The 27,754-nt window shown below is 36.2% G+C and overlaps 4 protein-coding genes across 6 annotated transcripts; 2 read left to right on the forward strand and 2 right to left on the reverse strand.

Annotated features, from left to right (window-relative positions):
- The first annotated feature begins 296 nt into the window (after positions 1-296).
- On the forward strand, positions 297-4,092 carry LOC111481549 (ERBB-3 BINDING PROTEIN 1-like). Its single transcript, XM_023127025.1, has 8 exons — positions 297-564; positions 735-819; positions 942-1,091; positions 1,179-1,332; positions 2,741-3,093; positions 3,180-3,271; positions 3,358-3,537; positions 3,732-4,092. The coding sequence occupies exons 1-8, from the start codon at positions 471-473 to the stop codon at positions 3,815-3,817; spliced, it is 1,194 nt and encodes a 397-aa protein (XP_022982793.1). The 5' UTR covers positions 297-470; the 3' UTR covers positions 3,818-4,092.
- A 395-nt stretch (positions 4,093-4,487) lies between these two features.
- On the reverse strand, positions 4,488-6,889 carry LOC111482182. The gene is made up of 5 exons (XM_023127859.1): positions 6,732-6,889; positions 6,388-6,525; positions 5,049-5,110; positions 4,921-4,979; positions 4,488-4,825 (listed from the first exon to the last, which is right to left on the reverse strand). Exons 2-5 carry the CDS (start codon positions 6,462-6,464, stop codon positions 4,808-4,810), a joined length of 216 nt encoding a protein of 71 aa, XP_022983627.1. The 5' UTR covers positions 6,465-6,525; positions 6,732-6,889; the 3' UTR covers positions 4,488-4,807.
- Positions 6,890-7,964: 1,075 nt separating this feature from the next.
- Positions 7,965-12,827, reverse strand: LOC111481955 (acyl-coenzyme A oxidase 4, peroxisomal). The gene is made up of 13 exons (XM_023127574.1): positions 12,520-12,827; positions 11,885-11,989; positions 11,421-11,527; positions 11,164-11,241; positions 10,958-11,081; positions 10,745-10,818; positions 10,596-10,655; positions 10,370-10,479; positions 9,545-9,704; positions 8,951-9,027; positions 8,684-8,855; positions 8,500-8,592; positions 7,965-8,306 (listed from the first exon to the last, which is right to left on the reverse strand). The coding sequence occupies exons 1-13, from the start codon at positions 12,548-12,550 to the stop codon at positions 8,175-8,177; spliced, it is 1,323 nt and encodes a 440-aa protein (XP_022983342.1). The 5' UTR covers positions 12,551-12,827; the 3' UTR covers positions 7,965-8,174.
- A 968-nt stretch (positions 12,828-13,795) lies between these two features.
- LOC111481551 lies at positions 13,796-27,563 on the forward strand. 3 transcript variants are annotated; one of them, XM_023127027.1, is made up of 24 exons: positions 13,796-14,069; positions 14,637-14,767; positions 15,034-15,118; positions 15,211-15,264; positions 15,704-15,795; positions 15,914-16,017; positions 16,306-16,384; positions 16,961-17,420; positions 17,994-18,332; positions 18,430-18,633; positions 18,721-18,819; positions 18,905-18,977; positions 19,478-19,605; positions 19,681-19,978; positions 20,075-20,313; positions 20,396-20,517; positions 25,464-25,581; positions 25,702-25,757; positions 25,838-25,931; positions 26,013-26,205; positions 26,275-26,352; positions 26,432-26,538; positions 26,615-26,677; positions 26,885-27,563. In XM_023127027.1, the coding sequence occupies exons 1-24, from the start codon at positions 14,025-14,027 to the stop codon at positions 26,990-26,992; spliced, it is 3,369 nt and encodes a 1,122-aa protein (XP_022982795.1). In that variant the 5' UTR covers positions 13,796-14,024; the 3' UTR covers positions 26,993-27,563. The 3 variants fall into 3 exon arrangements, with proteins under 3 accessions (XP_022982795.1, XP_022982797.1, XP_022982796.1); XM_023127028.1 differs by having other exon boundaries at positions 13,797-14,069; positions 26,290-26,352; XM_023127029.1 differs by lacking the exon at positions 26,885-27,563 and having other exon boundaries at positions 26,290-26,352; positions 26,615-26,719.
- Positions 27,564-27,754: the final 191 nt, after the last annotated feature.

The raw sequence follows: 27,754 nt of genomic DNA on the forward strand, positions 1-27,754 counted from the left end.
CTTAAAAAATCAAAATCAATAGTCCTAATTAAATATAATCTATAAATTAATGAATTATTGTATTATTTTCCAAAAGCTGGTATTAAAGATATTTTTGTTATTATTTGAAACAAGTCTTACAAGAAACTAAATCGTTAACACAATAAATGAAAATAATAATAATAATAAATAAATAAATAAATACAAAATATGGTAGTCTCCTAACGGTGGTGGGGCCACATGAGTATTGCAAAGATACACGCATCACAACCAAAACCCTAGATCGTCATTGGAAATAAAATCTTATATAAGAAATCGAAAGTGCGGCCTCACCTCACCGATTGTAACCCTAAATCCTTCTCCACTTTTCTTGGTTCCTCTCTGGTGTACCTGGTGTCCTCTATCAACCTTCACACTTTTATCTTAATTTGCCTCACTTCTTTCTCAGCCGCTTTTAATCGGTCGGACTGTTTTTTTCTTCGCCGGCGTAGATGATGTCCGACGAGGAAAGGGAGGAGAAGGAGCTCGATCTTACTTCTCCTGAAGTAGTCACCAAATACAAAAGCGCCGCTGATATTGCCAACAGTAACACTCCATCCCTCTCTCTCTTTATATAACATTTGAGTTTAAGATTCGGATAATCGAGCCCCGTTTTTCGGATAATCGAGCCCTGTTTTTGCTGATGTTTATACTGAAAATTGGTGTATTCTATGTGGAAACGTGTTTTTTAAGTGATCAAATGGATATTTATGCAGAGGCATTGCAGTTGGTGATATCCGAATGCAAACCAAAAGCAAAGATTGTTGACGTTTGTGAGAAAGGGGATTCATTCATTAGAGAGTAAGTTTATTAAAGTTGAAGGATCTATTTACTTTTTGATCGCGCTTGTTCAAGTCCATTCAACTGCCTAATTTAATGGGGTCTTCTCTCTGTGTTTTTTGTTTCTCTCTTGTTGGGCATAGACAAACTGGCAATGTGTACAAAAATGCCAAGAAGAAGATTGAAAGAGGTGTTGCTTTTCCAACTTGCATTTCTGTCAACAACACTGTATGTCACTTCTCACCCCTTTCATCCGACGCGACAGTTTTGGAAGAGGGCGATATAGTTAAGATGTAAGCTGTACTAATGTATTTGGGTAATTCAGTTGTTACACTAATGATGGAATTATAAAACCGTGGTGGAATTTTGTCTTAATGCAGTGACTTAGGTTGTCATATAGACGGGTTTATTGCTGTGGTCGCTCATACTCATGTGCTCCAAGAAGGTCCCGTTACAGGAAGAGCTGCTGATGTTATTGCAGCTGCTAACACTGCAGCCGAAGTTGCGTTGAGGCTCGTGAGGCCTGGAAAAAAGGTAACCTGTTATGCAGTTGAGCTATAAATTTTAATTCGTTTGGACTTGATGTAAAATTTTTGTGTCTGTTGGCTGAATCATGATATTTTTTAAAAGTATGTTGTGAATATCTGGATATTTAAATTCTACGAAATGAATGTTGATTTTTCTGATTATTTGAAAGGCAACTTTGCCGAGGTAATCAGTTGGTTATTTTAATTTCCTCTTTTCCCTGTTGCCTACATGAACTATGGCCGTATTTGGAGTAACACTAGGTAGGCATGTCATCCGTAGTCAAACCTATATTGTCCAATATTGGCCCAAATCATTTTACTGTGGTTTTATCATAGTTTCTCTTTGCCAAATTCCTTTTTACAACCATTTTAGTGTATATTACGGAATATGGAGGTGCCTATAACAAATTAGTTTTTAGTGAATATTTGTACACCTCAGTGAGCTTAAAACACTTTTTCCTACATTGCCTTTGTGCGGCAACATGGTCTCTACTTGATGATAACTACCGTGGCTATGGATTGCATCCAGTGAAGCCTTTTCATGTCATAGTTACACTGATAGAGAATCATGGTCTTGACGTGGTTTTTTACAAGGTTTAGGAACCTAGGAAATTTTTTCCCCTTGTTTTCTTGATAAAAACAATTCCGTTTGTTATTAGAACATTTTTTTTCCTACATTGTCTTTGTACAACACATGGTCTCTACTTGATGATAACTACAATGGCTATGGATTGTATCCAATGAAGCCTTTTCATGTCATAGTTACACTGATAGAGTATCATGGACTTAAGGTGACTGTGTCTCAAGGCTTAGGATCCTGTGGTTCCTCTCCTGTTTGGTTTCTTTGAAATATTCCGTCTGTTAGAATTATATATTCTACACTGCTTCTGCATGGCAACATGGTCTCTACTTGATGATAACTACAATGGCTATGGATTGCATCCGATGAAGCCTTTTCATGTCATAGTTACACTGATAGAGTATCGTGGACTTAAGGTGACTTTATTTCGAGGCTTAGGATCCTGGGGTTCCTCTCCTGTTTTCTTGTTTTGAAAATTTTCTTTTATTAGAATTTTCTATTCTACATTGCCTCAACTTGGCAACATGGTCTCTACTTGATGATAACTACAATGGCTATGGATTGCATCCAATGAAGCCTTTTCATGTCATAGTTACACTGATAGAGTATCATGGACTTTCATTGGTTTGATTTCAATGTTTAGGAACTTGGGATAAACAAAATTTTGAGTGCTCTTTAAATGTTGTTTTCTCATTTATTTCGAAGTATTGCCAATTAGATAACCACGTGTGTGGCCTTTTCAAAAAAGGCAGTCACCCATTTCAATTCTCTATTAAACTTCTTTTCTATTTCTTTTTTTTTTTTCACTCTTTTGATAAAACTTCATTTTTTACAGAACAAGGATGTTACAGAAGCAATTCAAAAGGTTGCTGCATCTTATGACTGCAAAATTGTCGAAGGTGTTCTTAGCCATCAGCTGAAGCAGTTTGTGATTGATGGGAACAAGGTTGTATTGAGCGTTGCCAATCCTGAGACGAGGGTTGATGAAGCAGAATTTGAGGAGAACGAGGTGTACTCAATAGATATAGTTACAAGCACAGGAGAAGGAAAGCCCAAGTTGTTGGATGAGAAGCAGACAACTATTTATAAAAGAGCTGTGGACAGGAACTATCATTTAAAGATGAAAGCCTCTAGATTTATTTTCAGTGAAATAACTCAGAAGTTTCCTATAATGCCTTTTTCAGCAAGGTTTGTTATGCTTCTCATATGGCCACTGTCAATATTTTTGTTTCTGCACCTCTATTGTTATTCATATAATCTCATAATTGCTGCAGGGCTTTGGAAGAGAAAAGGGCTCGGCTTGGATTGGTGGAATGTGTTAACCATGATCTTTTGCAGCCATACCCTGTTCTTCATGAGAAGCCTGGTGAGACTGATTATGTTTGAGCTTCCTTTTGGCCTAAGCATTTCAATTCTTTTTTGCTGCATAGCTAAATTCATTGTGTATATCAGGTGATTACGTTGCTCATATCAAATTCACCGTTTTGCTGATGCCTAATGGATCCGATCGAGTCACATCTCATCCCCTGCAGGATCTGCAACCTACAAAAACAATTGAGGATCCTGAAATCAAGGCATGGTTGGCATTGGGCACGAAGACAAAGAAAAAGGGTGGCGGAAAGAAGAAGAAAGGTTAGCTATCAGACAGACCACAAAAACATTTTTTTTGCCATTGACATAATGTTTTCCGATGTACTGTTTTGGTTTTTAAAAAATAATAGGTTGGTCTGACAATACTTTTCCAACCACTCTTTACCAACAACCAACGGACATGTTTCGGATAGTATTTGATTTGATCTTCTGAACATTTACTCCGTTGTTGGCAGGTAAGAAGGGAGACAAAACAGAGGACTCTAAAGATGCTGATGAGCCTATGGATGCCACAGTCAATGGTGGTGCCTCCCAAGAATGAGCACCCAAAAACCACACCCTAAAAAAGAAGTAAAAGGACAAAACAGGAAATTCCCCCTCGCTTTTTTCTTTCTTAAAATTTGGCTTTACCTCGTTTGTACACACAATGAGCAGGTGATGGTTGCCAGATTTAAAGTGGTGAAAGTTCTTTATTGGGTATTATTATTAATGAATCCAACTTCTCTTTTGTATGGTTGACATACTTGGATTTTGATAGTCGGTGAGATGTGCGACTGTATCACCCTAATTTATTTCGTTTACTCTTTCATCTTTTCATTCGTTCCTTCTGTCTTTAAACCTTGTTTTTTTTTTTTTTTTTTTTTTTTTACCATCTTTCTATGTTGTGTGTTAATATATGTGAATTCTCAGAGGAAGATTGGTGTCGATATAGTTTCTTTTTTAAAAAATTATAGAAATTTTAAAATTTTGTTTCGTGGAATTAAAAAGTCTCTCGGTTAACATTTATACACACTTTCTTAAGTGATAAATCGTATGACTATAATTGTATGTTTTTATGTCGATAGTTTTAGTTGATGTTTTCAAATTCATAAAACGATAGGCTTGGACTTGGTAGTCATGCATTTCAGCTTTAGGTGTTTATTAAAATCGTATAACTTTTTCATCCAAATGGCTAAAAGGCATGTTCTGCTTCATGATCGGACGCCAGTTTCTTGAGATACCAAAATTGGCAATTCCTTAAAAGTCCCACATAGACAAGATAAGGCTGTAAACAGGTTACACAGTCAAGAGGTAGCAAGGCAGAAATTGGTTTATCCTGGCTGGCTTCAAACACAGGCACAGCTGACCCAAGTTTCAGGAACAAATCTAAAATTTTACCGTCACAATTATTCATTACATAGACAAGATAAGGCTGTAAACAGTACTACTACTACTTAATGGAATCTGCGACTATTATAAGTAAAGAGCAAACGGATTTGAAAAGTTGGAATTGGATTTACATAATGTCGCAATAAAACGTTCCACTCTGCCATTATTGGTTCTTGAAAGACTGCAAAAGAAAAATCGAAAAATCAAACAAGGCGTGAGGACATATCTCTATGCTGTTCAAAATAAGAAAGATCTAAGTTGTAAATAGAATCTCACATCAAAATTTTTGGAGAGATCTTTCACTTGTTCCGCAAGTTCTTGCTTCTTCCGAGCAGCTGCAAGACAACTCCAAGGTCTAGTTAGCATAAGTTGAATCAATGAAACAAAAACCTTAAAGTTGCTACCTTTGTTGGATATATCCTCGATCTGCTTTGATGTCCTCACAGCAAACCTTTGAAACGCACGGCTGCAAGTAAGGGAAAATGTGAAAATGTGACTTTTCAATTGTCACTGAGCTTGAACATATCTTGGATTCAATAGCAGAAATACTGGGGGGAAAAGATTCCTAAATTGCCAAACTCTCAAGTATAATTGATTCAATCCTCTCCATAATCATTGCATGCCCACAATGTCAGCATTAGAGATTGTTCAAACGAGGGAAGAATAAGAAATAATCTTGGGGAAGACAAAAGACTTCACACAGAATTTTGAACAGATCAATGAAATACATTCAGTATAAACAAAGGGGAAAATGGAAAGACTCATCTAATTTAGAGTGAAAAAACAGAATTGTGAAAATAATTTATAAAAATCAAGTACAGAAACTGATACAGTCTTCATTGAAAACAACGCTCCCCCGTCTTTTCGTAGTATACACTTCATAGCAATTTAAGGACAATATAGTTACAAGATTAAATTGACTTTTTCCTGTATCGACACCCCGGTTCCTTTGCAAAAACCATCGTTCCCTCAAGCTTAATGGGTTTGGATAAAAGACTCCAAAGGTTTTTTCACTAATAAGGCCCTCCTAAATGATCTAGCTACAAATTGTCCTATCCTTTACCACCACTTCTGAATGGGTTTGGAAAGACTATAACCAAAGAAGTGTTTTCAAAGCACAAAGCGACAAACCTATCTTTCATCCCATTTTATATAAGTAATCTAACTGTTAGAACTTGTACAAACAACTGAACAGACCACGCAAATGAAAAATATATATTAAAAGATAAAATTTACTCTAACTCAACCACTTAAGTTTCGATTCCAGCATAGATTTAACAAACATAGATCAGACACCATCAATTCAATTGAGAAATAGAAAATGTACCTATAGCAAAAGTTTATCGAATCTCCCAAGCTGCACGCGCAACCATCAACCATGCGCTAAAGCTAATAAATAAATTTGCTCTCAACTCCAACCGCTTAATCTTGTTTAACAGACGTAGATCGTTGGACATCAATTTTATATAAAATTTCATATATGGAAGCTTAATGGACCTCTAGCAAAATTTTCTCAGATTTCTTTATCGGCACACCCAACCATGAAGGCAGAAGATAAACATAAAAGAAAATTTGAATATTTTTTTTTTCTTTCGATAGAACGAGCCAAATAGGAACTAAAATCCGTCCCTCAGGCCAGAGAATGAAGCTCATTATATATATCCTCATTGTCCAATTCAAATACGGGCACGAAAAAAGAAGAAAAGAAGTCCTCTAATGCAATAAAGTCCGACATTCAATTACCTATTCGCAAGACTGTTGACGAGAACCTCATTCACGAGGTAAGAAACTACTCTGTGCATGAAATTTCCACCCGCCATGCTCGTTTCCAAGTATTCAGATAAATCAATAGCGATTCAGATGGCTGCTTGATGCGTATTCCTGAAACGGAAGAAGAAGTTTACAGAATCTGGTTTTATCTTCCTTCAAGGAATCAAAAGAAATCGGCGAAGACTATAAAAACTCGTAAAGAAGTACAGAAGAGATAAGCATAAGCAAAACCCTTCAATCAATGGAAAATAACGCAGACAAACGGAATTTCAACAATGGAAAGTCGATCGAAACAGATGAAGTTAGGATATCTTTACCTAAATAATATCGTCGCGATGACAATGGTTCAATGCCCTAATTTCCCTCCAACGCAAGCCCACCCAGCCTCTTTACGCGGGAGCCAGACTTCTCGCCTCAATCTATAGTGTGCGTTGGTTGCAGAAGAACCTGATGCCTCTCTTAACCAGAATTCGATTCTTCATTTATTTATTTTTGACAAAAATTCATTCACATCTCTAAAATTAGTTTCTTTTTTTAATAAATTAAAACCACAAATTAATTATTATATCACTGTTTCCACTTTTTTTTTAATCTTTAAAATTAACTGACAAGCACCAAAATAAATTATTCAATAATTTTTCTTAAACAAATAAAAAAAAAATTGTGGAATTAGTGAAAAGACGAAAAATTGCATATAATATTATGTATATACTATAAAACGTATACATTAACTATTTTAAAAATAGATGATTTAAATTTTTTATTTAAAATTTTGTTTAAGTTATTTCCCTTATTTTAAGAAAGTTATACATAAATTACTTCAAAAGTTCTCCAAGCCTTACAATTATTTAAAAGAGGTCGAAAAAAGAATTTTACTTCTCCCAAATACTTACTTCTTCCCCACATAAACACATTCTACTTCCACCTATAAGAGATCTATAATTCAATTGCAGATTTGACATTCCGTTTCAATAGATCTATAGACCGTTAAATTAGAAGTTTTGTATGGCTACATTAAACTTTCACATCAAATCTCCATAAATTCAGGCATATCTACTAAATTATGCATTACCTTTCTAGTTTTGGTGAGAAAAGTGATGAGATAAGTTTCGAACATTTAAAGTACTATCATTAAATGGAACTTTCGTAGTTATCAAAGATGGAATGAGTCCTACTATTTGAATAATTTCTATGATGGAGCATGACAAGACAAATTTTGAGCTCCATTTGTGAAGAAGTATTTTGTTTTACCTTATCTAGGACGCAATTGATCTTCCTCGTTTGAGACAAAAATTGTTATTGTAGGAGTCAGAGAAGATAAAAGAAAATAGTTCCCATCCAGGTTTTATTGGTAAAACTCTTAATTTGATGAGATCTTATAAAGATAAAAACACAATTGTCTAATCGATCTCTAAATTTATATATTTATGATAGAGACTAATTCGTCACATACATATGTTCATTCTTCTATTCACAATAATCGGCTGAGAACATTTTGCTAAAACTATGTGCGCTACAGAGAACGACTTCCAAATGTCACTGCTGATTAGTTCATCTTTAAACTAGTTAATAACTGATGTTTTTATTAATTTTAAATAGTTTATCCACACATTGTGATGAAGTATCCCGTAGACAGAATCCATAAGAAACTAAATAAATACACATTTTATTCATAGATAATATCATTTGGTTACCTCACCAGCCAGTGTGCAAAATTTCGCATCAGAAAATCTTGCAACCGTCGGTAGGCAGAAAACATATTAGAGACGGCTTCTTTTGGCTAGAGAAGCAGGCTTGAAACTGGCAACACCAGTGATTTCTCTGCCGGTTACCAAAGTGTTGATGTCGTAGGTTCCTTCGTACGTATAGATTGGTTCCAAATCGCAGAATGCCTGAAAAAAATAGCATTTTAGTTTCTAATTTATAAGCAAATTTTATAGATTATAGTTCACAGACTAAATTTGTAATTAAAATTCAAGCTTGAAAGATAACTAATTACGTATTATAGGACCATATTTTAAATCAGAACCCAAAATCATTTTCCGTCAATATATGACATAAACAAGAAAGTGAGTATTTGCAAACCTTTGCAACTAGAAAGTCAGATAAAATCCCATTGCCTCCAAGCAACTCACGTCCTAGAGCAACGGTTTCCCTAGCCCTCAGAGTGATCCATGCCTGATGCCAATATAAGAAACACATATTAATGAAAAGGGAGACAATTAATTAATATTCATCAAGTTATTTTAGTTTAATCCTAAGCTCTAACCTTCCCCAAGCTAGCTTGACCTGGAGTCATCGTGCCCTTTTCATATAATTTACAAAGTCGCCAACCCACGAGGAACATTGCTTGAACATTTCCCAGCATGAGGACAAGTTTCTGTTGGTTAACTTGAAAAGCTGCTAATGGTGCTCCAAATTGTTCCCTCTCCTTCAAATATCTGGATTGCTTAGACATTAGAAATATAACGCCTAGATTTTGCAATTAATAGATCAATTAGAAGAAAAAGGGTAACAAAATGTTTGTTATACCTACCTATGGCACATGTCATAAACGCCCATTGCTATGCCAATGGGCTGCCAGGCAACCATTACACGTGAAACCGCTAAAACCTGCCACGTAGAGCACTAGTTATAACTATAGAACTGATAAAAATGTTCATAAAAAGAAACTAAATTCAAGAAAAAATTATTTTTCTTAACAGGCCAATGAATTGGTTTTCAGATTTTCCATCACATCAGTGAACTTCAACATGTATTGTGAAAGTATTAGGCATACCAATCATTCATACTTTTTGGTCACATTTCAAATCATACACGAGCATCCCAAATCCCTTGGTGTCATATTTGAGTATGAGAAAAAGAGAGATGAAAATTTTTATCAAACAAAAAGGTGGGAAACAGAGTAAAATCTGAAAGTATCCACTGAATCTTCGTTTACTTTATCGATCAAAATTAGAGGTTAGAATATGAAATATCATGGAAGCCACTGACAATGAAATACCCCATTTTATCAAGAGAAATAAAGAGACGACAAATAAGCAGGTATGACTTTTTTTCTAACACATGCATACAAGCTGAAATGTGCAACAAGACAAGAATAAGATGAACATTTAAAAAAAAAACTTACCTTATTTGTATCCTTGAATGAATTTACACCAGGTAACCTATCTTCGTCGGGCACAAAAACTTTATTCATCACAATGTCTCCATTTTGAACAATCCGCAAACCAATTTTATTTTCGATCTTTGTAACCATCAGACCAGGGGAATTTTTCTTCATTATAAATCTGGAAGGCCAAAATGAAAATCCAGAATCCATGGAAAAATGTTATATGGGTAAAATTATTGAAAACGCAAGTGCAAAAAATCATATCATAAGTTGTGTTCTTCTTGTTGCCACCTTTTGATTATTCTTAACTTTTTCTGAATAGTGCACACGTGGCAACTCAAGAAGCTAGAATCATTCAAATGATATGATCCAATGAACTACCGGTATAACACACTTTTGTGAGTAAATTTTGGATTTTTAGTTGCTCCTATATGGCATTTTTCAGGCAGAGTCGGCGTGTGACATGTAACATGGGGATGTGTGAGTGTAGCATGAATCTGCAGACATCTTAAGTACTAATGTACACATGAATGATGTGCAAACAGCTTACCAACGGAGGGTGAAGAGAGGGCATCTTGTAAGTATTGTGGACATCACAGAGAATTTAAACTTTCATGAGTATCACAGGGAGGGTACTCAGTTTGCTGTTTACAGAAATTAATTCTAAAAGATACGTTCTTACAAATTATATTGACTAGAGTGGAACACGCAATGCAAAAAGTTTCAGAAAAAAGTTCAGAAATGGGGAATCATCTGCATGTGTCCTCCCTTTTTTTTATGTAAATACTTGACGATCACTGTAATAAATGATAGTGAAGAGCATTTATACCACCTTGCACTTACCCATTTATTTCATTCGTAATTGTATTCCTGGCAAAAATAACCAATAAATCAGCAAACGTACTGTTTCCTATCCAGCGTTTTTTCCCCTCTATTAACCAACCTCCTTCAACCTGGTTGTCTCAATGTCAAATAAATATAAAAGGTTAAAAACGTTTAACTATGCCAATTATTGGAAAGCCATTCCTACAGTAAAAAATGACAGACAAGAAAGTAAAGAGCACGAAACCTTTGTTGCTGTTGTTCTTAAACCACTGGCATCACTTCCATTTTCAGGCTCAGTCAAAGCCTAGAAAAGCAGAAAAGAATTGTTCAATTAACTGAAAGCTAAGCACGCCCTATGAAATTGATTATCCAGTTCAATAACAATCTCCTTACCCAACAAGCGATGGTGTCCAACTTTGCCAAGGAAGGTAAATATTTCTGCTTTTGCTCCTCCGATCCACATAGAGCTATTATTGAGGATTAATAAAAATTATATGAAATCTTGAACACTTAAGCACCTAACGTCTACTACAAAAAAAAAAAAACTTGGACAATAACGTACAGTTCCAAGAGTATGATAACTGAGAGGTAATTCCAAATACTTACCCATAGTGAGCATTGCCAGGGATGAATGCACCAGAATGAAAGTGGAACAACTTGCATCAACTCTCGCTACTTCAGCAGTAGCTATAGCACATCCAGTAATAGTCATACCTGGGCACCCATAACCCTGATAGGCCAAAAAAAACTCAGATATCTTGAAACAATTTAACGTAGAGTCAAGAGTTGAAACAGAAACAAAAAGCAAGTACCTTGATCGTACCACCGGCAATGCACAAGTTACCAAGCTTTGGGATAATGTGAAATGGAAACTCTGCCTTCTCCCAATACTGACAAGGTAAAACTTCCAGATCAACAGACTTTAGAATTGTAGTTTAAACAAGCAAAAGAGACATAGCATAGACCAAACGGAACTTGACAGTGAATTAGTAGCCGATACAAAGGCCAACTTTTAGTACACAAACATGTATCATTTCCTTCAAAGAGATATGTGGGAGAAAAATAGCACCTTTGTCATAATTGGAGCAATTTCTTTTTCCATGCACTGTCTCACTTTTTTTCTGAGAGCTTGCTCCTCAGGAATCAATAGGTCGTTGAACTGATAGTAGTCCGAGACTGTAATTATACAAAAGAAAATTTCAAGAATGGGGAAATAAACAAACAAACGAATTGAAGGATGACATTGAACCAGTAAAAAAGTTGTTTCAACACTTATGAGAGCAACTGACCCTATTACCCTTGGCTACTAGATCCCGAGTGTGCAGTGACTGGGGATCTTTAAAAATACAAAAGCAAAAAATCTGAGTGCACAATTGTAAAAAAAAACTTTAATGAGCCGTGGTGAAGTCAAGTATACGTTGGGAAGAAATGACTGGAGTTACACCAAATGTAAATGCATGAGCTAAAGCCTAATAGAAATAAAGATGATAGTCGGAAATAGAACTAGAAGCAGTGGAGGTTAAGAATTTCAACCGGAAGGAGGAAAGACAGATGCAGCAGTTGCTTGAGGGAACGCAACAGAAACATCCAAGGCCGGTGAACCGAAGTAAGCACTTCTTGAATTCTTGTCCTTATCATCTGCAATAATTCGTCAATTTTACAGAAGAATAAGAGGCCTAATAATTCAAACATCGGAAACATAAAATGATTAAAGAACTCCCGACTGCACGCATAGAATTGAATGGAATTTGATGGTCAATTTGTTGGCAGAAGCATAATCAAAATTAAAACAAGCTCAAAAGCTCAACATGAAGTAAAGTGTTAATCGAGAATTTGTAGTAACCGGCAAAAATAAAATTAATAATTTTCCCCCTTCTACAATAACTGATCAAACATATTCAACAAACTAATTTCCTTGGGGAAAATGCACAATCACATACATACTACTATCAAACTCAGAGGATCTTGAGAAATCGGGAACCAATCAAGTAGATGAAATGGATTTTCATTCTAATGTACGAGTCCGCCATAACATAGCATCAGATAAAACAAAATTAGCTACGACATGGATAAAGCATCAAACCAAATGTAAACAAAATTCTATACTAGAAATCACAAATTCTTAGAACAAACTCGTAAATGATTCGAGGTGAACGAATCCAGCTCACCTTCGCGATTCATCTTGGTGTCAACCGTCATGATCAAGTAGATAGAAGCAACGAAGCTGAAGTGAGCTTGAGAATTGTAACTAGCTCCGTATTTTATTAATCGGAGCACGACGACGGAGAAAAAGGAGAGAGATGTAGGGGGCTAAGAACTTTCAAACCCGTGAGAAAATGGAGAAGCGGCGATCTGAACCGGCAAAAGAACATGAATGAACCATGTGCCCGCCTTCCTGAGTTATAGGCACGCCATTCAAGGCTATCTATTAAGTTTTTTTTTTTTTTTTCTTCTTTTGTTATGTTCGTTCCGATTTAATGAAATTACGAAAAGTGATAAATGGCCTTAAATAATTTAATAAAAATAAAACGTAGTTATTCTTATAATATATATAGTTCAAATTTAATTTAATGAAGATTATTGACATTTATTTATTATCTAGAAATCATTCTTCCTTTAACAATATTCTTTTATTTTAGATAACAATTGTGAAAGTAGTTGATAATTTTTTCAATTATTATTTTAGAGGTTTGAATGGGGAATTGTTCATTAATATATTGTATTTAGTTTTCAAACTATTTAAAGAACGGATAATTGATTGAATTATAGTTTCTAGAACATAAATTAAGTCAAATTTGAGTTAGAAGACAAACATAAATAAATAAAAAATAAAAAAAGATTTGAAGTATATCCAAAATGGTAAACATAAAAGAAGTTTTTAGAGAGTTTTGAAACCGCACGTCTTTTCAGATGCACTTGCAAATGTCAAGAATGCCCTCATGGCTATATATTTGCAGATAATGGGGTATGTTTTGACGCTCATGACAAGCTAATTTAATTTAGTTTTTTCTGGCCACGATATGCTAGTAATTAGGTTTTGTTATATAAGTTTATTTATTATTATTATTATTATTATTATTATTATTGCAAAATTAGTATAGTCTTTTAACAATATTTTTTTTTATTAAAACAAACCTTCTTTGTATTTTTACTTAAAATTAAAATTAGAAAATTCACTGTTAGTTCAATATACTTTCCGCTCTGACATTTCTCACACGTTGGTTGTTGGTTGCTGTATATGTTAAATTTTATAGATATAAAAAATAGAATTTCAATATCTAAGAATATTTGAGTAGATAAAGGAAATTATAAAAAAAAAAGTATTTAAATTAACGATTAAGTTATTTTTATTTAAAAACTGTTATAAATTTTATTACTGGCATTTATTTTTATATAAAGGTTGATGGATGTTTACGCGGATATACCGAGGGACGAAGGAAGGAAAGGGAGGGACAAAAATAGTATTAATAGGTGGCGTTCCGCGCGCGAAAATTAAATACATCCAAGGAGAAGATACCGTAGAGAATCTTTGAAAGAGAGAGAGCAAGTTGAATGGCCCTTGACTTGAAATTCGGGAGTGAAAACCGATGAATTCACTTCTTCAGCTGTCATCGGAATGATCATTGATCGGATGCTATCTAGGAAGAAATCGTCGGAGTCAAGTTGATCGATCATGTTTGCCAAGCGATTGCTGCAGAAGGCCATTCACCATTCTCAGGTATTGACTTCTACCTGGTTCTACTTCGACAAGAATTGCCGTATTCGAATTCATCAACATTGCACATGACCTAGGGTTTTAATTTCCTTGCTCAAAATTGATGAAATCTGAAATATGCTGCGGCGACGAATCTTCATCTTAATCATAGCGTATGTTTCAATGCCCTGTCTATCTTATGAAAAGGATCTTGAACAAGATATATTCCATTTGATCATGTAATCTGCAAATCTATAGAGGCGACATTATATCGCAATCTAGGGAACTAATCTTAGCTTTATATTTTGTACGTCTTGGTTAAGTTACGAGCGAGGAACGGAAGATATTTTCGTTTCACCTTGGCACAAATTATAGGTAATACCGATCAATTAAGAAACGGAGGAGATATTATTTTTTTTCTTTTTCATTTCTCATTACTGCTCTAGCGATTTCCTTGGCGGCTTATTTTTCACGCTGTGGTATCTTTTCACGTGCAATGGTTAGCTATTTTATGCTTGATCCTGAGCCGTCGTCAATGTTTAACTAATCAGAAACGAAATCATCATTTGTTTTCATATTTTCTCCATTTAGCATGCTGTACTGCGCGGTAGTTTAACTCCGGAGGACTTGGATCTCAGAGTCACGGTTCACTATGGCATTCCATCAACCACATCAATTCTTGCTTTCGACTCCATCCAACGGCTACTGGCCATTGGAACACTGTGAGTTGGTCGTCTGTTAGTTGTAAATTTTGATGAATATGAAAGTTAAAAAGTGTTGAGTAGCTTGTCACCTGCATCTGAACTATGAATAGTATGTTCTCCTGCTACTGGCCTATCTTGTACATTATGCAAGATAATCGTGATGTTATCCTGTGGAATTTATGGCACCTTGGATGAGTGAGGGTTTGATTTTGATGTATACTAGTAGAAATCTAGAACAGGAAAAATGAAGACATCGTTTCAGCTGAATGAACTTTTCATGCCAGGGATGGAAGAATAAAAGTGATCGGTGGAGGTGGTATTGAAGGGCTTCTTATGTCCCCAAACCAATTGCCTTACAAGTACTTGGAGGTAAATTTTCTGCAGTTTTTAAAAGTGAATTATAAACTCACTTCTTTCCTATTTTAGCAGCAATGGAACTGATTGGGCATTCCTTCTTACAGTTCCTACAGAATGAGGGTTATTTAGTTAGCATCTCCAATGGCAACGAAATTCAGGTATTCAGTCTTCATTAACCAAGTAGTTTTGTATCCTTGATAACCACGATGAGACACCTTCATATCCATATCATGAATCTAGCTAATAACAATTTTAATCCCCACTATTTTGTTTACTCCGGCATTGTATTCTTAAGTTTATATATTTGAACCTCAATACCATTGGTAAGACAGCGGGTTAAGTTGGTATTCAGTTTTATTTCTATTCCTGCTTTTCTATAGCCGTGTTTTGAGATAATATGAGGGAACGACTCTCTGCAGTCTTATCAGAAAGTAGTTGATCGGGATTTGCAAGCGTCCACAAATTTTATTCCTCTGTGGTAGAATATTTTCGATTACTTATTTTTGGTGGCAAGACACTGTCGTACATGTTTAGGTGGATGCACGTTCATCTATGCTAGAAAATGTTTCAGTAGTTATTCATTATTTTTCATGGCAGGTCTGGAATCTTGACAGCAGGTCTATAGCATGCTGTTTACAGTGGCAATCAAATATAACTGCATTTTCCATCGTCAGTGGCTCCCACTTCATGTATATCAACCTCCATTGCATCATCTCATTCAGCTTTCAATTGGCCAATAACTGGAAATTGATCTATTCAGCCATGATTTCACAAAAAGAAAATAAGAAATTATTCAATAACATGCAGGTATGTCGGGGATGAGAATGGTCTTTTGTCAGTTATCAAGTTTGATGCCGAAGAAGAAAAACTTCTGCAGTTGCCGTACCTTGTTTCTGCAACTTCTATCAGTGGTAATAATGTCTGTTGTTTCATTCAGTTGGAGGCATTATTGTCTAGTTCATCGAACTATGTGTTGTATGCTTCTGCTTTTGATCCGTTTATGTACAAATGTCCTGTTTATGTATTTAATCCCACTAGGAAATTCCTTATTACAAGGGTGATTTTTTAAAAAATGAACAAAAGTGAAAATAGTGAACCGTTGAATGAGCAAAGTGTATTAACTCAGATGTTTGGTGCATTTTACTTTCCTTCTCGCTTATGACCATACACTGTTTTTTCCACTTTTTTTTTGCCCATAGATGTTGCGGGATTTCCATTTCCTGATGTCCAAACCTCACCTGTCATTGGAGTTCTTCAACATTCTTCTATTGGGAACAGGTAAGATACTTGCACGGAATGAATAAACTTTATTAACTTCTTTGCTTTTGGATTTGAAATGTTGGTACTAAAGGTTATTCTTCTTTGTACTTCCAGCAATGAATAGTCAGATGTTAAACTCTGTTTTTAGATTGAGTTGGTATGTTGCCTGAGAAGCATAAAAATGGTTATGGGACAAACATTACACGAATTTGATGATTTATGAATTCCGAAACATTTAGGACCAACTGTTTCTTATTTAAAAAAATAATTGGACTCAAGTATGACATGTTAAATATTTCTTTTTCACAATGTTTTGTATTTGAACACAATTTTATTTTTCATACTTAAATGTCATATTTAAAACTTTGATGTTTGTAGTAAAAACTAATTACATAATTTTACTGATACAATATTTTATCACAGTAATTTGTTCTTGGTTTTAAAAAACTATCTTTAAAACAAAATCTATTAAACCTGTAGTTTTATCCTTAAAAATAGTTCTAATCTCTTTCCTTTGGATACAATTTTTCTTCTTTAGTTTTTTCCTTTTCTTTTAGGTGAAATTATTCTAATTTCAGTTTGTAATATTCTCAGTGTTTTGATAGCATATGCTAGTGGCTTGTTTTTACTTTGGGATGTCTCAAGAGGTCAAGTTCTTTTTGTTGGAGGCGGCAAGGACCTGCAGATGAATGATAGACTTGATGAATCATCAAGCGAAGTGGATGATAACCTTCCAATTGATGCTTTGGAAAATAGTTTAGCAGAGAAAGAGATAAGTGCTCTCTGTTGGGCATCCTCCAATGGATCAATTCTTGCTGTGGGATATATAGATGGAGATATCTTGTTCTGGAAAACATTAATTACCGCTTCTGGTAGTGGTCAACAAGGTTCGCCAGTATCTAAAAATGTTGTTAGATTACAATTATCATCTTCAGAGAAAAGACTTCCTGTTATTGTCTTGCATTGGTCTGGAAACGGTAGAGCACCTAATGATTGTGAAGGGCGGTTATTCATCTATGGTGGCGATGAGATAGGATCTGAAGAAGTTTTAACGGTGTGTTGTTCCATTCTAACTCTTCCACATTGCCTTTTCATTTCTATAGCTCCTTTGTATACGTGGATGCAGTTAATGAATAAAAGGATAATGCTTGACACCATTCACATTTGTAGCAGTAATTAAATTGCGAATGTATTTTTCACTTATACATCCACTGGAAGGCTAAATTTTTTTTGTAGAAAAGGAGAATTTTCATTTCTTTGATTGCATCGTTCGCTGAATGAGACTTGTGCGGGCAGATATTTAAAACCTTAACTTTCCCACTATTTTAATATTTTTTATTAACTTTTGTTGGAGTTCCTTCATATTTTTGTGTCTTATTTGTATATTTATCATTTATATCTTGAAGATTTTTTTTTATTGGTTGACGTTCTTTTTTCTATATAAGAAGGCCTTGTATTTGATTCATGATATAGAGAAGGTATGCAACTATTTTATTTTTCTACCCAAATTTCAACTACTTTCTATAGAAAATACAATGTTCTCTTTTTTAGTAATGGAATATGAAAATGCCTCTTGGAATCATGAGTATAAATAGCTATGTTGGTTTTATGTTTTGACTTTCAACAGGTTTTAACCATTGAGTGGTCACCTGGAATGGAGGTACTGAGATGTGCTGGTCGTACAGAGATCAAACTCCATGGCTCTTTTGCTGATATGATCTTGTTGCCAAGTCCTGGTGCTGCTGGGAATGGTCCCAAAGAAGAACTTTTTGTGCTTACAAACCCTGGGAAACTGCACTTTTATGACGCCAGTATGCTGTCTTCAATAATAGATAAAACAGCTAGCAAACCACTCATCTCTCCATTGGAGTTTCCTGCAATGATACCTACATCTGAACCATCCATGACCACGTCAAAGCTTATTAAGTTGCCCAATTGGGGATCCTCGACAAAGATTTTATCTGAGGTATTGTATTTGCTGCCTTATATTTGATCCTCTCTCTCTTCTGCTGTGTGTGTGCCCTCAGTCATACACCCTTGACTTCAAGTATTTTTCCTCTTAGCTAGCATTGATGAAGCTTAGTTCAACAGCAATTCAAGCTCGTAGTGCGAAGTGGCCATTGACTGGAGGAGTGCCCTATCAGTTACCGACAATGAAAGATGATAAGGTTGAGAGGGTATACCTAGCAGGTTATCAAGATGGTTCTGTACGCAGTTGGGATGCAACTCATCCTTTATTTTCTTTTATATGCCATTTAGATGCTGAGGTTAGAACTCCCCATAATCTCCCCCTATTATTTTTCTGATAAAAGAAAATGATATAAACCTTCTTATTAATACTTGAAATTTGGCAGTTGGAAGGTATAAAGGTTGCTGGTTCAAGTGCTCCTATATTAAAATTGGACTTCTGCTGTGCTACTACTTCTTTAGCTGTTGGCAATGAATGTGGTCTGGTTAGAAATCTTTTGTTGTTTAGATAAGATCTGGCTCCTAAAATTCTTTTGTACTTACTGTTTCCTTGCTAAACTAACTGGATAGGTGCGGATTTATGACCTTAAAGGCAGTGCTGATGACAAAAATTTATACTTTGTTACCGAATCCAGACGTGAAGGTATTTAATTTGTTAATTCTCTCTCTCTCTCTCCTCCCCGCCCCAATCCTTTTCTCCTAAAGGGGGAAAGAAAAGAAGCTTTGCTAATTGTAGCAAAAATATTTTCCCCCATGCTTGCAATCTCAAATGGAATTTTGAAACTAGGACCTCGCTATTTATAGAATGGATCCTGCATGTTTAATTAAAATTTCATTTTCATGTGAACTATTATCCTCAAAGATTTTGAGAAACCAATGTTTTTGTCAAGGTTAAAATTTGGATTGGTTGGAGAGTCGTTGATTATGTGAACAGTTGAGCATCTGCACGAAACTTCAACCTTTTTCAGCATATATAAAAACAGTTCAAGGCAAGCTTGTAAATGGTTAAATTTTAGGTTGCTATACCTCTGATGAGTTGTTTCAATTCCAAAAAATTGACTTGTGTGTCTGAATTATCTTTATTACTTCACCCATTTTTACTAGAAATCAACTATTAATAAGCATGGTCAACTTATTCCACAGTTCATAGTCTGCCTCAAGGCAAAGGACCTCATTGTAGAGCTGTCTTTTCTCTCCTAAATTCCCCAATTCAAGCATTGCAGTTTTCTAAGGGTGGAGTTAAACTTGGTGTGGGGTATGGAAATGGTCGTGTAAGGATTCTCCACAACCAAACTTCTTAATTTTACTTGCTTATAATAGGGTCTCTGAGCCTGCGTTCTTTTCAGATTGCAGTGCTCGATGTTTCTTCATCATCAGTTTTATTCTTTACGGAGGGCATATCTAACTCATGCTCCCCCATTATTACAATGATTTGGAAAGGAAATTTTGCTGTAACTCATGGCCCTATAAGGAGCCCCAAGCACTCAGGGGCTAAATCTGCAGTTGATTGTGCTGAAGAACCATTGTTTATATTAACCAAAGATGCAAAGATCAATGTTTTTGATGGTACTGCCGGAAACATGATCAGCCCTCGGCCGTGGCACTTGAAAAAGGAATCTGTTGCGATTTCAATGTATGTCATAGGCAAGTATTATATCCATCTCCGCAAGATTATAAGAAAATAAAAACTTTGGGTGTGTGTACCTTTGTCGTGACAAGGTTTTTTGTTGCTGTATCCAGAGAGTGGTATTTCTGTCTCTGGATCTCCTGATGAAAAGGATAATGAGGAGTCATCCCAAAATCCTACTACCAAAAGTGAATGTAATCTAGGCAGTGGTTCTGCTGGATCAAATTTGCACGAATCCCAACATGATTCTTCTGCAGAAGAAACACGTCATGCCGAAAAGTTTCTTGATTCATATGTTCTACTTTGTTGTGAGGATTCATTGCGCTTATACTCGGTCAAATCCATAATTCAGGTTCTTCTATACCTTTTTTTATCTTTTCCTTTCTTTCTTTTTGGTTGCTTCAGTTTCTAACTAAATGCTCTCATTGTGACAGGGAAATAATAAACCTACTCGTAAAGTGAAGCAGTCAAATTGTTGTTGGACTACTACTTTTAAAATCAAAGAAAGAGATGTCGGATTAGTATTGTTGTTTCAGTCTGGTGTTATTGAAATAAGGTAAGGAGCTAACCTCTTGCACTTGATGTGCTAATGTTATTAGACGTGTAGGCTTGATTACCACATTTATGCCAAAGCACTCCTACCAGATTAGATATATAATTTGTTAAGCACTGTCATAAGCCCTATTCTATTTTTAGGGTTGTTAGTTTATATTTGAGTGACCTATTCTCAAGGTCTTGCTAGGCTTGTTAGCTTATATTTAGATGACCTATTCTAGGCTTGTTAGTTTATATTTAGGTTTAGCAGAAGGCTATATAATGCCATTCTTTCTGCTGTTGAAATCATCAAGTTTTCTGTGCAAATTGTATGCCTTGAGTAAATTTAGTGTTGTGAGTAAATTTAGTGTTGTGAGTACATTTGTTCCGCTTTCGGCGCACAACAAGTGGTATCAGAGCTAGGTTGTGGTATTTTGGGGTATTGTGAAAGCTTGGGCATCATCGACCATTAGACGTGCTCACAATCGTGGTTATTCTCTTGAAAATCAATTTTCAAGAATTGTGTTTTTGAGTTTCATCCAGATTAATTATTGCAAATGGCAGAACCATCACGACGTGGATCGAGAGTGTGGAGTTCCAATCTTGAAGTAGAGAAATTTGATGGAACCAATAATTTTGGTGTTTGGCGAGGCGAAGTTAGCGATTTGTTGGTCATGCAAGACCTCGATGTCTCTCTCCAAGAGGAAATGCCTGAAGACATGACAGAAGCAGAATGGACGAAATTAAATCGGCAAGCCTGTGGAATTATTCGATCCTGTCTTGGCAAGGATCAGAAATATCCATTTATGAAGGTTACCATGGCGAAAGAATTATGGGACAAGCTTGAAGCGAAATATATGAAGAAGAGTGTGGAAAATAAACTCTATTTGAAGAAGAAACTCTTCCGTTTTGATTACAAGGAAGGCATCTCAATGGCTGAGCATTTGGATGATTTTAACAAAATCATCACTGATTTGCTCAATCTTGATGTTAAGATTGATGACGAGGACAAGGCGTTGTTGTTATTAAACTCCTTGCCGGAATCCTACGAGTTTTTAGTAACGACCCTACTACATGGAATTACTGATATTGATTTTGAAGATGTTTCAAATGCCTTAATAAACAATGAGATGCGAAAGAAAGAAAAGGAGACGTATCAAAGCTCTAGCTCAAATGTTCTCACTGCTCATGGAAGGACTTCCAATTGGAAAAAGAACGAATGTGGAGAGTCTCGATTAAAGTCGAGAGGTAGATCTGATAATTGGAGAAAACTTGATAAAAATGAGTGTGCATATTGTCGACAGAAAGGCCATTGGAAAAAGGATTGTCCGATCTTAAAAGAGAAGGGGTCGAAGTCCAATGTGGTTAGAGATGACGACACTGATACGGATGATGCCTTGACAATCTCTCAATCAGTCAGTCAAACCAGTGAATGGATTCTTGATTCTGGGTGCTCCTATCATATGTGTCCCAACAAAGAGATGTTTTTGGACTTCAAGGAGTTCAATGGTGGAGTTGTCTATATGGGAAATGATAGTACTTGTAAGATAATGGGAATCGGCTCAGTACAAATCAAGATGTTTGATGGGGTTATACGAAAACTCAAAGATGTGAGGTATGTCCCTGACTTGAAGAAATATTTGATTTCACTTGGCGTTTTGGATGCGAGTGGTTATCGCATCATTTTGGAAGGAGGGAATTTGAAAGTAGCTCGTGGAGCTTTGGTGGCAATTACAGGAACTAGAAGAGGTAGCATATACTACCTCAACGGAACCACAATAATTGGGCATGCTGCTGTGGCAAGTTCGAAAGAACAAGACATATCGAAATTATGGCACATGCGACTCGGGCATGCTGGTGAGAAGGCGCTTCAGACACTGGTGAACCAAGGAGTCCTTAAGGGTGCCACAACTGGAAGAATTGATTTCTGTGAACATTGTATATTTGGCAAACAAAAAAATGTGAAGTTTGGTACAACTATACACCAAACAAAGGGCATTTTGGATTATGTTCACACTGATGTATGGGGTCCCACAAAGAATGTCTCATTGGGAGGAAAGAGGTGGTTCGTCACCTTTATTGATGACTACTCGAAGAGAGTTTGGATGTATCCCATGAGGCACAAAAACGAGGTTCTCCAAATCTTCCTAGAGTGGAAGAAAATGGTAGAGAATCAGACGGACAAGAAAATCAAAAGGCTGAGATCAGACAACGGGGGAGAATATACTTATGATCCATTCCTTAAAGTATGCCGAGATGAAGGGATCGTTCGACACTTCACTGTTCCTGGTAAGCCACAACAAAATGGAGTTGCTGAGAGAATGAACCAGACATTAATAGAGAAGGTTCGATGCATATTGTCTCAAGCAGGATTGAGTAAGGCATTTTGGGCTGAGGCTCTCAGTTATGCAGTTCACTTGGTGAATCGTTTACCTGTTTCTGGAAACGGTGGGAGAACTCCGCTTGAGGTATGGTCAGGTAGTCCTGTTAGTGATTATGATAAATTACATGTGTTTGGGTGTCCTGCTTATTATCATGTGACAGACTCAAAGCTGGATCCTAGAGCAAAAAAAGCCAAGTTTATGGGCTTTAGCAAAGGTGTGAAGGGCTATAGGTTATGGTGTCCAGAAACAAGTAAGATTGTTAATAGTCGAGATGTGACATTCGATGAGTCTGGAATGTTTTTGCAGAAAATTGAAAATAATGACGAGACATTGAAGCAGGTGGAGAAGGTGGTGTTCTCTCCTGATGTGGTTGCTCCTACTGAAGAACCTATTGACCAGGTAAATAATAACTTTGATGTCTTAGAACAGAAAGAGCAAAGTCTTGAGGAGCAAAGCCTTGTAAATGAAAGAGTGGAGGAACCTGAGTCAATCGCCAAGAATAGACCACGAAGGGTAATTCGAAAACCTGCAAGGTTTGATGATACGATAGCATATGCTTTCTCTTTGATTGATGGAGTTCCTAACAGTTACAAAGATGCTATTCAGAGCCCGGATAGCTTACACTGGCAAGAGGCTGTGAATCAGGAGATAGCATCATTGGAGATAAATCAAACTTGGGATTTGGTACAACTTCCAAAAGGTAAGAAGGAAATTGGTTGTAAATGGGTTTTTGCAAAAAAGGAAGACCCTTTTGGTATACGTTATAAGGCTCGACTTGTGGCTAAAGGCTACGCACAAAAGGAAGGTATTGATTACAATGAAATTTTCTCACCTGTGGTAAAACATTCTTCGATTCGAATTTTGTTGGCTTTGGTTGCTCAATTTAATCTTGAGCTTGCACAACTCGATGTAAAAACTGCTTTTTTGCATGGAGATTTGGAAGAAGAAATATATATGACGCAACCAGTTGGTTTCCGAGTAGTTGGACAGCAACATTTAGTATGCAGATTGAAGAAATCTTTGTATGGGCTGAAGCAATCCCCTCGCCAATGGTATAAAAGGTTTGATCATTTCATGGTAGAGCATATGTATACTCATAGTCAATTTGACCATTGTGTGTATTATAGATGTCTCGATGATGGATCGTTTATCTACTTGCTCTTATATGTTGATGATATGTTAATTGCTTCAAAGAGACAGGTGGAGATTGATAAACTCAAAGATGAGCTTTCTAAAACATTTGAAATGAAAGACTTAGGCAATGCAAAGAAAATACTTGGAATGGAGATAGAGCGAGATCGGAAAAAAGGTACAGTCTGGTTGACTCAGTCTCAATATCTACGCAAGGTATTGTCAAGATTTAGTTTGAATAATTCAACCAAACCTGTTAGTACTCCACTTGCTCCTCATTTCAAGCTTAGTGCTTCCATGTGTCCAAGTTCTGACGATGACAAAAGATATATGGAGAACATTCCTTATACAAATGCTGTTGGTGCGTTGATGTATGCTATGGTGTGTACTCGACCTGATCTTTCACACGCAGTAAGCATGGTGAGTCGTTATATGCATAATCCTGGTAAAGAGCATTGGCAGGCTGTAAAATGGATTCTTAGGTACATTCTTGGCACTATTGATGTTGGTATTAAGTTTCAAAAACAAGAAATGTTTAATCTTGACAATCGTGTAGCTGGTTTTGTGGATTCTGATTATGCTGGTGATTTGGATAAGCGACGATCCACCACGGGTTATTTATTTACTATGGCTGGTGGACCTGTTTGTTGGCGCTCAACATTGCAGTCTACTGTTGCATTGTCTACCACTGAAGCAGAGTATATGGCGGTAACGGAAGCTTTTAAAGAAGCTATTTGGATGCATGGTTTGATCAATGACTTGGGTATTTTGCAGGGACATATAGATGTATTTTGTGATAGCCAGAGCGCTATTTGCTTGTCAAAAAATCAAGTCCATCATGCTCGTACAAAACACATTGATGTCCGTTTTCACTTTATTCGAGAAATCATTAGCAAAGGGGATATTCGTTTACTAAAAATTGGAACTGCTGATAACCCTGCTGATATGTTGACAAAGGTGATCGCTCGTGAAAAGTTCTGCCATTGTTTGGATCTCATCAACGTCGGAAGGAAGGAGTAGTGTGTTGATGTGGTAGCAACCAAATTCGCTATCAACTTGGAAATCTTATGACAAGGTGGAGATTGTTAAGCACTGTCATAAGCCCTATTCTATTTTTAGGGTTGTTAGTTTATATTTGAGTGACCTATTCTCAAGGTCTTGCTAGGCTTGTTAGCTTATATTTAGATGACCTATTCTAGGCTTGTTAGTTTATATTTAGGTTTAGCAGAAGGCTATATAATGCCATTCTTTCTGCTGTTGAAATCATCAAGTTTTCTGTGCAAATTGTATGCCTTGAGTAAATTTAGTGTTGTGAGTAAATTTAGTGTTGTGAGTACATTTGTTCCGCTTTCGGCGCACAACATAATTTTGCTCATTTATTAGTCATATAAATTTAGGCAGTATTGCTTTGCTGTTTGTTTGATGGTTGCTGCTGATTCCAAATTTTGACTAGATCGTTGCCAGATTTAGAGTTGCTGAAAGCAAGCTCCCTCCAATCCATTCTAATGTGGAACTTTAAGGCAAACATGGACAAGATTTCAAGTTCTTCTGAACAAGGGCAGATAGTGCTGGTATGCTTGCAATTATACTGTTGCATATATATAATATTCAGTCAGAAAAGTGAGTGTTGGAACATTTATAGCAGTTTTCACGATCTTAAAGGTTTATTTGGAACATCCTTGTGTTAATAGGCCAACGGGGGCGAGGTAGCTTTTCTCTCTCTGTTATCCAAGGAAAATGAGTTCAGGTAATTTGATGTTTTGTTAACTGGCATGATAGAATATTAGTTAAATCGTGAAAGAGGATTAAATAGTTTGCTGTTTTCAGCATTCCTGACTCCTTGCCTAGTCTCCATGATGAAGTTGTTGCTGCTGCTGCCGATGCTGCTTTTAGTGTTTCATCTTATCAGAAGAACAATCAGGTTTGAACAGAATATTTTCCTTTTCCTCTTAAAGCGTTTAATATTTTCACTCAGCCTCAATTTATAACGGTGTTACTGCAGCTTCCGTCAACGGGGATATTAAGTAGCATTGTCAAAGGCTTTAAAGGCGGGAAAATGACCCCTACCGTAAATTTTTGCACTTCCCGTGAATCTTATTGTGCTCATTTGGAGGAAATATTTCTGAAGCCTCCGTTCCCAGATTCATCATCCTCAGCTCTTAAGAATACCGAGGAAGTTGAGGAACTCACAATAGGTTCTGCTCTAAACAAGTCCCATAATCCACACTATTGTTTCTTGCCGAATTTTTTGGTCACTGTTAACTTTCTTTTTGAAATAGATGATATTGAAATAGACGACAAACCACCACCACCAGCATCTACTTCATCCAAGGATGTTAAAGGTATAACCAAACTGAACCCAAATCTGATAGAAAGGAGAGGAAAACAGATAGGCAAGTAAACTATGTGCTGTCTGTGCAGAGGAGAGGAGAACAGATAGGCAAAGATTGTTTGGAGATGGGGATGATGATTGGAAGCCTAAAACTAGAACAACTGAAGAAATTTTAGCCACATACAAATTTTCCGGGGTAATTTCAAATCAGAACTATACTTTGATTCTGGTATTGGTTGTTTTTTCCTCTTCTAATGTACAGTGAAATGTAGGATGCTTCTATGGCTGCTGCACATGCGAGAAACAAACTCTTAGAGAGGCAAGAAAAATTAGAGGTATGTTTCGGGTTGCTTCATGCCTAATCTTCTTACCGGTTTCTCAGAAGTTTGATTTAATAGGAAGATGGAATTGCTGGACTTATCCGGCCCCATTTCATTCACGTACTTGCATGGGTTTCAACTTTATTACCCATATCCGATGTTTTCATCTCACAAACACAAGTAAAAATTCATGTCGCACTTTGCGTTGTTGATGTTTTGTAGAAACTGAGTAAGCGCACAGAAGATTTGCGAAATGGCGCAGAAGACTTTGCGTCATTAGCAAATGAACTTGTGAGGACGATGGAAAAGCGGAAATGGTGGCATATATGAATGAATGATTAAACCTATCTGAAATAGTTGTTTCATACTTAATAGGTATATATTTCTTCACAACCGTTCTTTCCCCTTCATGCCCTTCAGCTTGCCAATTAATCACCAAAGGACTAGATGGCAGAGAGAACGTCTATTGTGAACTCGGAATCGATACGCACACTCACACTCACACTCACACTCACTCGCACTCATTGGTTGAAATGGCCTGAGAGTTGAGTTGCTTAGGAATTGCAAGTTTTAAGCCATCCGAATATGATTTCCAACTGGTGATTGTCAGAATTGTTAACTTTTTCTATCTTCGTGTGAGTAATTCTTCTTATCGTGTGAATATTCGAGAGGAGCCCATTTGGCAGGTTGGGTTCGCAGAGCTCCGGTGAAGTTAAGAATGTTCTGGATGGATGCGAGAGGCCCTCCTCGATAATCAGAGAGTAAGGTACTATCCCCTTCCATTTTTATACGTTTTTATTTGTATCTCGTAACTGTATATTTCGGATTATCCCCGAGGAAGTAAGCTAATAATTTGTTTATATTTCGGATATAAAAACACTAATTAAACAGTTTGACTTTATTTTCTAATTACTTTTATAAATATTTTTCATTACGTAGTTTTAGATCAAAAGAATTGGAAGATATTGTTTTAAATAACTAAAAACACGAGTAATTTACAAAAATTACTTGGGAACTTTTAGACTTTGAATAATTTTCAGTACACAGGTTGTTTATGGATTGGAATGATATTTTTTCTATGTTCGGTTCAAT

Source organism: Cucurbita maxima, unplaced genomic scaffold (assembly GCF_002738345.1).
Source record: "Cucurbita maxima cultivar Rimu unplaced genomic scaffold, Cmax_1.0 Cma_Scf00007, whole genome shotgun sequence".
NCBI classification, from domain to species: domain Eukaryota; kingdom Viridiplantae; phylum Streptophyta; class Magnoliopsida; order Cucurbitales; family Cucurbitaceae; genus Cucurbita; species Cucurbita maxima.